The sequence below is a fragment of the Pantherophis guttatus genome, chromosome 2, assembly GCF_059756535.1.
Source record: "Pantherophis guttatus breed Tessera chromosome 2, ASM5975653v1, whole genome shotgun sequence".
Taxonomy (NCBI): domain Eukaryota; kingdom Metazoa; phylum Chordata; class Lepidosauria; order Squamata; family Colubridae; genus Pantherophis; species Pantherophis guttatus.
The window spans coordinates 95128002-95143884 of record NC_142064.1 but is presented as its reverse complement, the minus strand read 5'-3'; the positions used below and the strand labels follow the sequence as shown (position 1 = coordinate 95143884).

Here is a 15883-nt window from a genome sequence, read left to right as displayed (position 1 = left end):
GAGAAATTAAAATAGTTACTGCAAAGACCTGTAATAAACTTTTATATATTTAAACCATTAGGATAACTGAAAAATATCCTCTTCCTTTGGGCACAAATGAAAGGGAAAATAAAGGAAGAAAATAAGTGGTTGCTTTATCTATTTCCATTTTGCTGAAACACAATGGAAAAATCCAATCATAGGCACACTGTTTTGTCCAATTCATGTTTTAGAAAAGGCACATCCAGGAAATTTCTGCACGTATTTCTTTTAACACAATACTTACCCAATATACTGGAGAGGGTGACTCTGGTGTATTACTATCCTGCATGTGGGGCAGGTATTATTTTCCTCCAAATACTTTACCAAGCAACTCCTGCAAACTGTTTTTACAAAAAATATATATATCAGTTAAAATGATTGTAAGGAAACATTTTCATCTGCTAATAACATTTAAATTCTGCACATAATTGAACCTGTATTGCTCAAGGAAACAAAGTTAAACAATGTCACTGTTTCATAGTTGTGGATGCAGAACCAAATGGTTGCTTTCAAAGCCCAGTTTTAACAAACACAGAAACTGCCCCAAAGGGTGCTTGTAGTCTAATGAACATTTTATAAGGAGAACTTTCTTTTCCTGAATAAACTTAGCATATCCCAAATTTGCATCAGAAAAATGCCAATATAAAGACTTCAGAAATAAAATCAGTGTCTTTGTTGTTATTTGAGATATGTAAGACTGAAATAAATTTATAAACATTGTGGGGTCATTTCAAACACAAAATAGACAGCTACTGTCCTATAAGCAGACTTTTTTTTAAAGAAAAAGGAGTATTATTTAATATTTATAGTGATAGATCACTAGCCTTACTTAAAAGTAATATACTGAAATATAAGCAACAGCATGGCATAATTGGTTGTTGGCTGTCGGTATACTTGCAACCAAGCTTATTCTGAAGCTAATGATTGCTGTTGGAAAAGTGAAACTTCCTCAGTAATGATTCGATTAACATTTCGCTGTATCTTCAACTCTTGAAAAGTGACAACACCAAAGACTAAAAGCTGCGGTTAAACAGTGCCATCTACTTTTCATACATGACGATACACATCCTAGCAGATACATGAGCAAACTTGGGATAATGTTTACAGAACAGAGAAGAGATTCCCTTCAGAGGGAAACTCAGAAAGGAAGAGGGTAAATCCACACACTTATATACTGGCCTTCCAGAAGACCTTGAAAATCTGGTTTTGTGCCCAAGCCTGGGGCCACAATCATGTGACGGAACCTATTCCTATTCCTGCTCCTTCCTATTCCTACTCCTTCGAAGCCTCCCCGAAGAATGTGTGTTGTTAACACATTTGGGCAAGTAAGATAAAGGATTGGCTCATGGAGATCACAGGAGTTAGCTTTCAACTGAGACCAGAGGTCTACTTATTAGGAATAAATCCTGGGGGTATAAGGAAACTAGACTGGTACCTTTTTATACATATTACCACTGCGGCTAGAATTGCATATGCGCAATTTTGGAAAGGGAAAGAAGTACCATTGGACCAGATGATTATTAAAAAAATTTTGAGGTGTGAAGAATGTGATAGATTAACATATACTCTTAAAGATAGACAAGAATAAACTTTTAATCAAAGCTGGGATAAACGGTACAAATGGATAGAAGTAAAAATGCCATGAGGTAGATGTTAGGAAAGCATATAGCATAGATTTGTTGATACTAAGCTAAATATATATAAGGTAATATTAGATGTAAGAAGATTAACAAGTGTAAGGTGCAATGTGGAAAATTTAATTGAAGATGTAGTATGATGGTATGTAATGTTACTTAGGAACTATATGTATATGGGGGCTGAATCAACCCTAGCTGTATGTAAGTGATTTTGTTTTGTTATCGTCTTCTTTTTGTTCTTTTTTTTGTCTTCAGTTTATAATTAAAAAAAAATTTTTTTAAAAAAGAAGAAGCTTCAACTGGCTCAAAATGCAATGGCCCACATTATTTATTATAGAGTTGCACATGTGTCACCCATCCTTCGGGAGCTTGACTTTCTGGTGATTTGCTTCCAGGTCCAATTCAAGAGGCTGATTATCACTTTTAAAGCCCTACAAGGGGCCAGGTTATTTTGAAGGACCATCTTTTGTAGTTCCATCTACCCAACCCACCAGAGAGGGGAGGCAGGGAATGCTAAGGGCTCCCTCTCCTAAGGAAGTCTATCTACTGGGACCAAGAAGAAGGCCCTTCTCCATGGTAGCTCCCTCCTCTGTGGAACATCATCCCTGCAAAAATAAGATTGGGCCCCCATGTTAACACTCCTTCTCAAGGCCCTAAAGACATGGTTTTGCCAGCAGGTTTAGGAATCCCCAGTGTGATATGGAGCCCATCAAGTAGTTGATTTTATTGTTGTTGCCTGGGGGGTGGGAGATTTATTGGTTTTTGTACTGGGGTTTTATTTCTATAAGCCACCTGGAGACACCACAAATGAGTTGGGCTGACATACACATTTTCTAAATAATTAGGTGTGCACTCGAGGAGGCAAAAGAGAAGTCACTGGAAGGAAGTTCTTGGTTTTGGAAGCACCGAATAATGGCAAGTTCTATGAAGATTCATTTTATTTGATCCATTCTTTCTGTTCACAAAAAAGGAGGGTCTTTAATATGCCATCATATTCATAAAATCCCCAATACAAAAAGTAAAAACTAAAAAAAGCAAAGAAAGATTTGAACTTAGGAATGGTAGGTGATTAAATGCAGTGCAGCTATACCTGAGCTAAAGAAGTTTATCACAAGCCTCTCAGCTTTTTGACCATAATTACACATTACATAATTCTCATTAGCTACCCTGCAAGCTGTCAGTTTTGTAAGACACTCTAGCATTCAAATTAGATCCCGTCATCTTGTTAAACAAAGCCGTAACTGGGTCTACCAACTCCTATATAACCGGAATGGCGAACCTGTGGCACGCGGAGCCATATCTGTGGGCACATGAGCCATTGCCCTAGCTCAGCTGCATGCGTGATTTTCAGCTGGCCCGCCCACGCTGCCTCTCCCCTTCCAGGAGTCTCCACATGGCTCATTTTGGATGCCAGGTAAATACAGGGCTTGCGCGGAGGCTCTGGGAGGGCATTTTCAGCCTCCAGAGGACCTCCAGGGGGATGGGGGGGCTGTTTTCACCCTCCCCAGGCTGCAAGAAGCCTGTGAAGGGCAAAAAATGGGCCTACCGGGCCCACCGGTAATCTTTTTGCCATCGCTTGCCAAAAGTGGGGATCACGTGGGGGTCGCGTGCGAATGCATGGGGGGGCGGGGCATGGGGGCATTGAATTATGGGTGTGAGCATGTGCACATGCGCCCCCCCGCGCTCCCCTCACTTTTGGAACGCAACTGCAAAAAGGTTAGCCATCACTGCTATATAACAATATGGCAAACATTGTTTTAACTAAATCAATTTATTTGTTATTTCTAATATCCTTTAATGTACTGTCAGCAAAATTCTCTTCATTGTATTAGCTACAGATCTGCTCATTCAGTTCAAAGGGGAAAAAGAGGGGGGGAAACATGATGCCTTTGCAGCAACAATTAGAAATATATTATGACTTTCAGCAAAAGAGCATCATAACCTTTACATCATGCTCTTTAGTAAAAGCTCCCTTTTCAGCATTCCTAGGTATGTACCTGAAGGAGCCATTAACTTCTGTTTTAAGTATAAAAAAAAGTTCAGAACATTATATGATGTCACATATTTACATCCTCTCCTAAATGAATAAGTAAGAGGTCTTAACACCTCAGTTCAGAGCAGAGGATTTTTACTGCTATGTTCTGGTCTCTGGAAAGATAATAAGGTGCCTCAGTTTCTTCTGCAAGAGCAGAACTGTTCTTCCCCATTCCTTATATAATCAGCCTTCATTTATTTGCTTCTCAGAGAATTACACAACATCCCAATATTATGGGATTAATTAAGGGAAAACCTTTTCAGGTATTAATAGAATTGCACAACTGGCTCACATTGGTTGCCCCATTTGTTGGTTCACTAACTTTATTGCAAGGTGAATCAAAACAGAGCTGAGAGTGGACACCTTTTAGGCAAACCAAGTGTGGGAATTTTAAAAATAATGAAGATTCGGACAATTTCTATTCCATACAGAAACAGGTAGAATAGAAGTGGTAAATGAATAAGATACATACTCTACCCATCTCAGTAAGTAAGCAAGCAAGCAAGTAAGTAGATATATCTAATTGTGCCAACTACTGTAATTCAAAGTTCTCTGAATTTCTTGGTAAGAGCCGAGGCATGCATTTAAAGAGAGATTCACATATGAATAAATCTTTTGAAATTAAGGTCTTTTAAGCATTAGCCTTTCAAATAAAAATCAAAACTAAATCCCAAATGATTATCTTTACATGAAAGTAAATCTTAATTCACAATACACGGTAATAATCATACTCACAGGTATGCAAGCATTCCGTTACAGTGGTAGCATCGATAAGATAACCATTGCAAAGGCGGCAGGTTATATGGGCATTGATGTCCCAAAGTTTAATTTTTCTTGTCAGCATCTTTGGTGTCTGTAAGAAAACCAGGATAGGCAGGTATTTGAGATATAAATGTCTACTTCTTTTAAAATATCTGACCTTCATAATAAGCCTTGAATGCAGGAAAAAATGAAAATGATCGAAACAGTTTTCTTCTCCAAAACACCTTATTTGGAAAAAAATAAGAGTTGTTTAAGAATAATGTACAACCATAAAGCTAAAGATAACGCAGCAACTGTTGTTCTGGCCTTTACACTGCAAGATTTACAGCATTCCACACCACAAATTTTAAATCAGCCTAATTTTCAGAAACATAAGTGAATGCACCAGTTTTATCTGTAATCCATATTCTGGAAAGTCTTCCAGAAAATACTTAGCTCCTTAAAAAAATCTATACTTTTCTGAATCGTATCAGTAGTGTAAGAAAAAGCCAACTCTAGTCAACATATTTTTTCAGATGATTAATTTTTAGAAGAATGTACATATAAGATAAATTGTACAGCATTTGGGGAAAACAAAGTTTCTTGCTTAAATATGTTTAGGAGTTAACTCCCCACTTTTAAACTATAGAGAAATAACTTAAAGTAGTTTTCATAAATTGAAAAATAAGCGCATTATGTTTGAACTTTATAAATCATAGCTTTTTTCATTTTTCCTTCCAGAAAACATTTTAATAGAATTTGGTTTCTGAAAAAGAAATTACTGTATGTCTTTATGTAGCATTAAAAATTTCCAGGAAAGTATTGGAAAAGTTTTTGGATTTGGTTTTTTTTGGTTTTCCAACATTATTTGGGAAAGTCTTCACCAGGTAGACAATTAAAAAATAAATGCTGCACCCTAAAAAATCAGATGCTGCACCCTAACTATGGAACCCTCTACTTCTTTAGTTTTAAATATATTGATCTGTATGATTTTAACTATCTCCTTTCCTACCTGTGATTTTACTGTTTGTTATTTAAAAATCTATAAATAGCTTTAAAATTTGAAATCATTAGTTACCCTGGGACTCTTTTGGATAAAAAGGTAATTTAGAAATTCCTAAATAAATGTTTATAAAGACCTTCACATTTATCAGAAATAACATAAAAACATCTGCTTTTATTTTCCCAATGGGGAAACCAGTGCACCAGAGGAAACGAAATAAGAGTACTAAATAATAAAGACAGGAGGAAAGTATTTTTACCATATGCTGCAATGAGTTTTTACACAGCAGGTATCACCAAACTAAGATGTTTTCAATAAAAATTGCTGAGACATTTTGGCTGAAAAATTGTAAATTTTTGCAATTTAGCCTTATAAGATGATTGTAATTAAGACAGTCAATGTTTATGACCTTAAAATCAGCATCCCTAAAAACCAGGGTTTTTTCACATGATATGTAGTCGGCTCGATTAGCAGCTTTTTTTCCCTTCTTTCATTTTGTGTCACTAAAACAAACTTGCAGCTTTCCCACCCTCCCATCCTTATCTTTCTCTGAGCTGAAGATGTGCAGCCAGCCAGCTTTCCCTAGTTGGCTGGCTGGTTGGAGCCTTACCCCTGGAATTAGGACAGGGAGGGACCCTGGGGGAGATATATGGGAAAAGTAGTCCCCAGCAGAGGGAATTAAATTAGAGTGCTGGAGAGGGGACTACAGATTCCAGCAGCTCAGAGAGAGAAAAGGAGGGGTGGCAGTTTTAAAAGGACTGAGAGGGAACAAAAAAAAGGAATACTACTATGGGGAAGGAGACTGAACTTCTTTGGAATGAGAGAGAATTGCCACCCCAAGGAAGAGCGACTGTTATATCTTGGAGACTGTATCCTAGCTGCCATGAGAGGGGTGGCATCAGTGGTAAAATTCAATTTTTTTTACTACCGGTTCTATGGTCGTGGCTTGGTGGGCATGGCAGGGGAAAGATACTGCAAAATCTCTATTCCTACCCCACTCCAGGGGAAGGATACTGCAAAATCCCCATTCCCTCCCCACTCCTGGGGGAAGTATATTGCAAAATCTCCATTCCCATCCCACTCTGGACCAGCTAGAGGTGGTATTTACCGGTTCTGGGAACTAGTCAAAATTTCTGCTACCGGTTCTCTAGAATCTGTCAGAATCTGCTGGATTTCACCCCTGGGTGGTATTCTTATCCAAAGCATGGTTCCAGAATAGCTGCATTTTTGGTTCAATGGAGCTCCTGAGCCATTGTCCCTTGCTGGAAGAAGTGGACCCCATAAGCCTCTCCCTGGCTTATAGAGGACAAGTCTGCAAGACAACAAGATCGGCGAGGAACCATTTGTCCAAAGGACAGTCTTTGGGAACTATCTGCGTGTTTTAACTAAATCCTCTAATGGAAGCTTGAGCCTTTATGCTGGCCATTGCTGAGCCACATCGGAGGCACTGGGACAATTGTTGCTCACCATAAGGTTTAACATTTTATACTACTGTGCTGTTTAATCTTATTTTATCTTGAGAGCCACCGTTTTAATGTATTAGTTGTGTTGTTGTGTGTCTATTGCATTGATGCTTGTTGCCATTATCTGTAGTTGTTGCTTAATTTTATTTTATTTTAAGGACCACTATTTTAATCTGCTTGCTGGGTTATTGTTTGTTTATTGCACTGGAGCTTGTTGTTACCTGTAGTTGCTGTTTAATTTGTTTTTCTCTTAACAGCCATTATTTTAATTAACGCCCATAATTCTCTCCAAGATGTGTTGGTGTGCCTGGGCCAGGTGGGCTGGTCACCTGGGAAAAGGGATAGAAGGGCCCAATTGCTAGCGTCCCCTTTGGGGAAAGCACTGCATATATTTACATCATACCGTCTTTTTTATCAAATATATATGAAATGATTTAGAAGTAGCGAGAACCAAGAACCAAGTTTGAGTAGAAAAAATGCAAAATCTTCAAGTGATTCACATTCCTTTTCCATTCTCCCTTCAGAGGATTTCTTCAAAATGCTAATTTGTTTTAAATAAAATGTACACCCATCAAGCAAAATATTTTTATATTAAAATTCTCAAGGCATTCTGCATATCTCAAGACCTGAGGAATTCACACAAAATTGTGATGTGGTAATCATAGGTGCTTTTCATATATCTGATAGAATATAAATATAATAGCTAACAAAAAAGCCTCTTTTATTTGCTTATCTTCTTTTCTCTAGGATCAGCTAAATGTTTATATAACAAGATTTAACCATTATCATTCCCTCACCAGCTAATGTTACCAATTAATTACCCATTGTGCAAGCAAGTAAACAAAGATGCAAGCCATCTACTTAATCCAAAAGACAATGAAAGATATTTTCCAAAGTCCACAATAAGTAAACAGTGTACCATGAATCTGAGATATCCAATGCCCAGAGGTAAAAACTGAACAAGTTAATCTAATCCTCAAAAAACATAACTTAATCCTACCTAATCTATGAAAATAGAAAATTCAGTTGCTTCAGGAAAAGCAAGGCATGAATTGAGTTTGGACTAGCAATTGTAATGAGATCAATCTGCAATCAGGAATACAGTATTTACTAATTCAACTGTCAGAGAATTTACAATTTCCAATCCTTATCCTAGTCTGTTGCTGACTTCTTTGGTATCTTAAAAACTAAACCCTCTCGAATACTGTGTCTGTGAAAAACTGCATCTTCTATTGAGCAAGTGGGAAAACAATTTTCACTGAGAAATAGCACCAGGAAAATATTATATTTGAAAGTTCATTAACATCTGAAAATGCAACTATGAAACAAGTATGCATGTGTATGGACATATTATATATCAAATTATTAATGATACCAACACAGATGCACAAAGAAGATTATGCTGGCTCATACCAAAGAGCTATTGAGTCCAGCATTCTGTTTCCATGGTGGCCAATCAAATGCCAACAGGAAACTGACCAGCAGAATATGAGCACAACATTGTTCATGTTCCCTATGACACTGAAAGAATTCTACTTGACTGATATTACAGGTGATATATATATATACCCATTTCCTTTTTTTTTTTTATTGAAAAAGTTTTCAAATACAAATTTTTCCCCCTTTTTTTCCCCCTCTCCCTCCCCCTCCCTAACCCCCCCTCCCCACCCATCCCCCCCTGTGACTTCTTCATAACAAAAAAAAACCTAATTCATAACAGATTACTTACTCCCTCCTCTAAATATTGACCATTACTTACTAAAAATATTATTAATATTATAACATCCCCCTTTATCCATACATTTCAGAAAAGAGAAAAGAAAGAAAAAAAAAACATTATACTATAACATTATAGAATAACTTCTCCACTTTAAAACTATACGATAAGTCCTACTTTAACATTTAATCTTCTATATATATTACTATAACATTTCAAAGCGGCCTTCCCCATAAAATCTAGTTTAACATTTATTCCACTCTATCCATTTCCTCCACTCCCCTAAATATATCACTTAAAAATCCCTTTTCTTAGACTAATCAATCTACTAACTAGCTTATTCACCCACTATCATGCAAAATTACCATACACAACATTTCTTAATATCTTTGATTCACTGCCCACACTACTTAAAAATATATGTCTATATTTTCCATTATATCTAAATAAAAAAAAAAGAAAAGACAATGACTTTAAATTTATAATCCATATAATATCTTCTTTGAGGTCTTTCCACTAGATTGGTAGAACCAACATCCATAATCAGGTAACATAGCTTGCTGGTGCAACAGTTTATTCAGGATCTTCAATCATATCTGCCCCCATCAGTAGTAAATATCTTCTTATATGTATAAAGGTAAAAACAACCACCCGAGTGACATTATAATTATATTCCATATAGTAATAATTGTGGGTTTCATCAGGATTATTAATTCCCATCATCGTAGTGGGTAACAACCCGATCTTCTGCATGCCCCAGCATAATTCTCTTGCCTTGTGATTCAAGATAATTATAATATGTTTATCAACATAAAAAGAAATTCCAAAGTGGATAATTCAAATCCATCAGTTTAAGGCTCTTTTCACGTCCCCAGATTACGGCCATGCAGAGATCTGCCACAATCCTCAGGATGATATTAACCAATACATCGCCTCTTCTATGTTTACACATAACCATTCATATTTTAAAGTCACTGGCTTCACTGTTGCCTGATTTAGAAATTTCTATTTTTATGCAACCTTTTTCTTTTTTTCTTTTCTTTTTGTGGGTTTGGTTTCCATCCTGGTTTCCTTTCTACAAATTGTGTATCATCTGGTCGGTTTTCATTCTGCTTTGTAGATTGGTCTTGTTGGTTTTGTTTTTGTATCTCATGTTTCTTTTTTATCCCTTGTATATCCCCTAATTGGTTTCCATGCTTATCCTTGCCTTGATAAGTCATCACATTAAGGTTAGATGCCACTTCTCTCAAATTTGTAGATAGTCCAGCTGGGGTATCCAATAAATCCAAAGGCAATTCATCTGATACAGTCTCTGTAATTCGATATTTTACCTTTATTTCCGGCTCCTTCTGCTTATCCTGTATTATACCTGAAGATGTTACGTTCATTTTCAACCTATTTTGATAAAATTCTTCCGCTCTTTCAACAGTATTTAGCTGATATCTTTCTCCTTGATATCTGAATATAATACCAACTGGGGCGTCCCACCTAAATGAGATATTTCTCTTTTTTAACTCATTCACCAGAAAACCAAATTTCTTCCTTTCAATCAATATCTTAGGTGGGAGTTCCTTGTAAATCCAAATCTTTCTTCCATACAATTGCAAATTAGAATTGAAGGAATTTTGCACGATATTATTCCTAATTTCTTTATCTGTAAAATAAATCACCACATCTCTAGGCAATTGCCTTTGCTTGGCAATCCAGGAGTTTATTCGATAAACTCTGTCAATCCTACAAAACACTTCCTCAGGTTGAACCTTTAGAATCCCAGCTAGAATTTCAGAAGATATTTTCCTTAAATCATCTCTATTATTTTCCTGCAAACCTCTTAATCTTATCGCATATTCTGTGAAATTATATTGTACCATTAAAATCTCTTTTTCAATCTTCTGTTGCAGATTTTCTGCATTACCAGACTTTTGATCAGCATCCATTTTAGGTTTTTCTTCTAAGCTATTATCCTGAGTGTTTGTCAAATCATTTTCAATTTTTTGAGTTCTATTGTCCAATTTATCTTGAATTTCTTCTATTTTAGACTCTAGTAAATTAGTATTTGTGTCCAACTGTATCATAAATTCTGAAAAACCATTAGCCACTTTTGAGAGTTTTTTCTCCAAAAAATCAAACTTAGATTTCACCAATTCTTTAATTTCCTGCTTAAATTTTTCAAGTTGCTGATTCACAATCTCCTCCCTTCTTTCAATCTCCTCTAAGAAAAATTCTATTATATTAAAATCAGGTTTCTGAGACTGAAGAGTTAAGACTTGTTCCTTTAAATTGTTGGTGGGGGAATCCCCCCCCCTTCTTGTTTATCTGACTTTGTGAATCTCAGTGCCATGTTTCCGCCCAGGCAGGCTTTATTAAAAAAAAAGCAAGAAAAAAAAAAAGACTTCTTTCCAATCAACAACAATATCAAGTCTCCAAGGGAAAAAAAGAGAAAAAGACACAGGAGCGAAGTTTTGTCTACAAATGTAGCCAGTGGTATTTATTCCGCTACATTGTAGTAATAGAAAACGGAAGGACTTTCCCTTTCAGCCTCTCCTCCAGCCGACGCCATTTTAAAAGGCTTTTTTTCCTCTTTCTTTTCCTCCTCTCTCTTAAGTAATTTTTAAAAAAATCAGTAAAATACTTGCGGTTCAGTATTACAGGTCCAGCTCACATTTTCTTTGAGTAGTCTGTTAAATTTGCAGGCTTGCTTTTGACGCCTGGCTCTGCATTAGCAGAGGTCTCCCAAAGCCCGGAGCAGCGGCTGGGGATACGGGGCATCTCATCCGCTCCGTCCCAAAAGTAAAAAAAAAACTTTTGGGACTCCGCAGAGAGTTCTACCCACCCCTGCCGGCTCTATCTCCGTTTCCTCATGGAAACGGAGTTTTTTCGAGCCGCCATTCCGTTGTGAAGGCGGCTCTGACAGGCAGTGGAAGCTGACGATCCCAAAGGAATGTCTGGCAGCGACGAACAGCAAACCGGAAGTCCTATATATACCCATTTCCAATAGCAGTCACATCCCATCCTGATCAAACTGAAGATACAGCATTCAAGAACATGCATGGAAAAGAGGAGAGGGAAGCTGAATTGTAGTTCTCCCAAGTTGTACCTGGCTTAGTCCCGAGATACTCTTTGTTCCTTACAATGGCAATTTTTTAAAGTTATTTTTCAATTTATCAGCAATAGTTGTTGTTATCCCCCCCCCCCAAAATAGCGTAAAATTGCAGTGCTTGCTTTCAGAGAAAGTCAGTCAACAGAACCATTTTGTTCATTTCCTTATTTTTGCCTTGTTACACAATAAATACATATTTAAAACCTTGCATTTGACCTAATTTCACAACTGAAGCAAAGAAGTGTTATATATATATATATATATATATATTGTACCTACAACATTGTATTGATTTGCATAGTTTTGGATAAAACTCTAGTAACTTCCCTCTTTTATTTCTAAATCATGGGGAAGACTCCACTTCTTTTCCATGTTTCACCAACTGTGTAAAGATGGATATTTTACACGATGCTAGCATGAACATGAGACAGCAGCAATTATTTTACAAGTCTGTGTGGTTTGCATATTTGTGTAAATGCAGTTATCAAAGTACTATTTCTAAAATATTAGTGACCAATTGTTGGTTCATTAATTCCCAAATTATAGCTATAGGAAAGAACATGCATTTTATTTTGAAAGGTTCTGCAAGCTGAATGCCCACCCACAGAGTTGACTGTATACCCCATTGCTTTATGAGTCACTTTGTGTGACTAGTAGCTTGGATGAACTTCCTTTTCAACAGTTTCTGCAGAAGGCTCCTTTCAGAGGTATGTCTACATTGAATGCAGCTGAACTTTTCACTTGATCTGTATGGGAAGTGAAGCAGTTTTCCCATACATTAGGTGTTTCACTTTCTCCATAGATTTATCAAGTATTTCTTGTTAACAATTATATTATTTTGAATATTGTTCCTCCGATGACTAATGTAACTACTAAAAAGCTTGCTTGCTTGTTAAACTTTGTGCGACATGTCAAAATTAGTAGCATGAAAGAGCACTTGCCACTAACAGGAATTCCCTAATTCCTATTAGCAGGATAAGTGATATGGGAAAATTCAAATATTTTTCTGTGATTTACATTTAAATAGGTTTTAGGAGTTCCAACTGAAACATTTTCACACATCAAATATTATGATTAAAACAATGAAATTATTCCTTTTTAGTTTCAACACAGCTATCACACTGTAGCACTTGGAAGCCAATATAAAAACAGCTTATACCTGGCCTGGGGAAAAAACAGGATGTTCACATTAGAAATATTGTAGCCATATTAGGTGAAACCATAGCAATATTTCCTGTATATATCAAAAATAGACATTCCCTAAAGAAAACACTCTTTAAGCTATAACTAAACCTCAAAAAGGTTTTCAGTTTTCAGAACACTTAGTTTTTTTAAAAAAAAATCACCTTCTAGATACTTTTATATATATTGAAGGAGGTTGTAGAATTCAATCAGAAAAAAATCTCTTCACATACTGAGGGAAAAGTATTATTTTTCTCTAAGCATACCTCTTAAAACAGCATTTCTTTTCAGTGTCTGCCATCCAGAGACCTGAAAAAATAGAAAAACAAGTCTGAAAATCAACAGCTACTTAGAATACATTGAAGGAAATTCAACAGTATTTATTAATAGACAAATATTAGATGAGCTATTCGTTTTTAACATGAAAATAGTTAATTTTAGCTAGAAATCAGTGGCTACAATTTAGTCTGAATTAAATATTGCTAAGTAAAACTGATGCCATTCTTCTTACCACCACAGGGTGACAGAAATGAGAAGACTAATGTTTTTCTATTAAACTTTCGTCAGCTTAAAATCAAGTAGATTTTGACCTAACTTTGATATCAAAAAGCCAGTTATTTTGTTATTTAAAATAGCACATTCAGTAAAACATCTCCCAAGATCTATACAATGCTAGTTCTTCCCAGTATTTAAAGGTCTAAATATGTTTCTTGTACCAAGTTAAATAATTTATTTATGCTGCCAAAATATGCTCTCACATTTATATTCCATATGTTTTCCCAAGAAAAAGACAAACACCAGTTCAGCTCTATGCAAAACGATCTTTAAAACCAAAATGAGCAAACAACAGCATAGCACTTGACCGTAATTGCTTGAAATGGTTTAAAAGAGATGCTCAAGGGCTAATAAAACTATTAACTAATAATGAGAGTCAGTAATAAATGGGAGGCCCCTAGAAAGGGCTGCTCACTTTTTCCTCTATATGAAGACTGTTTCTGAACAAGTTTAGGAACTAGCTTTAACTTACAGCTTAGCTCCAGTTTGTCAATCCCAGTTTTGAAAGGCAGGGAGGGGTTTTCTTGCAAATATTGTGTGCATTCTATCACCTCTCCAGCTCCTGTGTGCGTAGTAAGCCTTTTGACCAAAATTTCACAATCAAGATCCAAGGCCAAGGAAGTAAAGAAGTATCTTGAGAGGACTTTTCAATGTTTCCTTAATTCTGTCAAAATAAAGCCCAAATCTACAGAATGAACTGCAACCAAGCAGTAGCCAAAGTATACTCAAATAGCCTTCAGAATTATTATCCTTTTTAAATGAAAGTAACTATTTGTCTACAAGATTTCATAGATCTTCCAGTTCTGCATTTCAGCAAAGTCACTGGATATACAGATATATAAAAGATGATTAATATTAATGACATAATTAATATTTTTAGTTGGATATCTATTTATCCAAAAAAAGGTACCACTCATGGACTTACATTTTTCATTATGTACTGTAAGTAAACACCTAAAAATATGGGACCATATAATTTTCAAAAATCCTCTATCAAAAAAGGATAATAGAGTTAGGACTGGCTATGTCCCCTTGCTGAAATGATCAAGGATTAAGGTATTTTACTGTGAAGAAATCAGCTGCTGCAGTTCCTTATACAGGTAGTCCTCGACTTATGACCACAATTGAGCCCAACATTTTTGTTGTTAAGTGAGCCTTGTCCCATTTTACGATATTTCTTGTCACAGTTGTTAAGTGAATCACTGCAGTTGCTGAGTTAGTAACCTAAGTTGCAAAAGAGGATCACATGATCTTGGGACACAACAATGAAATACGTAAATATGAACCAGTTGTCAAGAATCTGAATTTTGATCACATGATCATGAGGATGCTTCAAAGGTCACAACTGCGAAAAATGGTCATGTCACTTTTTTCAGTGCTGTTGTAACTTTGAATGGTCACTAAATGAACTATTGTAACTTGAGAACCACCTATAGATTGTATCTTTGTTACAATACATCTGTATGTATACATCAATGCACTTTTCAAGTGCATAGAAAGATTTTACACTTGACTAAATCCTTAATAAGATTATTTGTAAAAGCTAATAACAAATGAGTCCTAGTCACTCCGATAGTAAGCTGATTCTCTGATGAACATTTGGTTTCGTTCACATTACTGATGGGTGTTACATACATGCACAGAGAGACACACACACACAAACCCACCTACAAGACAGTGGTGGTTAAAATTCATGTACTTTTGCCACACATTTTTCTTAATAAAAAATTGACAGATGTAATGTTTTGGACTCTTTTTTTTTAAATTCTCTTTATCTTGCTTTAGGATTTGTGTAGAGAACAAATCACATTTTAGGTCATATTTATGCAGAAATATTGAAATTTCAAAAAGGTTCGCAAATTTTAAATCACAATTATTGTCTGTGTGTGTGTTTTTAAGAAATGTTTTGACTAAACAATCACAAATGACCAATTAAGCATCATTTGTTCAATGACAACCATTATTATATAATCATGTACCATTTCCTTCACCTTCTTCTCAGCATTCTTTAGCGAACAGATGGTGCCAAAGGAATGGATCAGAACTGCCTGGTTAATTAAGCGATGTAAGGAAGTCTAGCATCATTTGCCTGCAAAGAGGATAACCACAGTGGGGAGGGAAGAAGACTGATATCAATTTTCCCTCGTCATATTATCACTCAAACTAAGTAAGCTGGTGAGCACACCCTGCAGTTCTTACTTTTTGGATGGAAAGAAGAAACAAGCCCTTATACAAAATGGAAATAATGGGCAGAGTTCAACTCATCAAGTCATCCAAAAGCTAACTGGAAGATAATTCCAGATAACAAAAACACTAGAATCTTTTGATACTCCAAAAACAGGGCTAGTAACTTTGGGGACAAATGAGTAAAAAGCTAAACTCAAAGATGCACATACTGTAGCATTATACTACATACTACTAGAATTTTG

General features: G+C 36.0%; 1 protein-coding gene and 1 long non-coding RNA gene across 5 annotated transcripts in view; one reads left to right on the top strand and one right to left on the bottom strand.

Moving 5' to 3' along the window:
* The window catches only part of PCGF3 (polycomb group ring finger 3), a 62277-nt gene that overhangs the window by 13062 nt on the left and 33332 nt on the right, over window positions 1-15883 (bottom strand). For all 4 annotated transcript variants that reach the window (XM_060690368.2, XM_034410733.3, XM_087886424.1 and 1 more), the window contains 3 exons: window positions 13166-13208; window positions 4429-4546; window positions 266-362 (listed from right to left, as the gene is read on the bottom strand). In XM_060690368.2, coding sequence (XP_060546351.1) covers window positions 266-362; window positions 4429-4537 — 206 coding nt within the window. In that variant the 5' untranslated portion in view covers window positions 4538-4546; window positions 13166-13208. The remainder of the gene's footprint in view (window positions 1-265; window positions 363-4428; window positions 4547-13165; window positions 13209-15883) is intronic.
* LOC117661669 (uncharacterized) lies at window positions 8366-15621 on the top strand. Its single transcript, XR_004590090.3, has 3 exons — window positions 8366-8452; window positions 12297-12424; window positions 15457-15621. It is a non-coding gene; the product is annotated as an uncharacterized LOC117661669 (long non-coding RNA).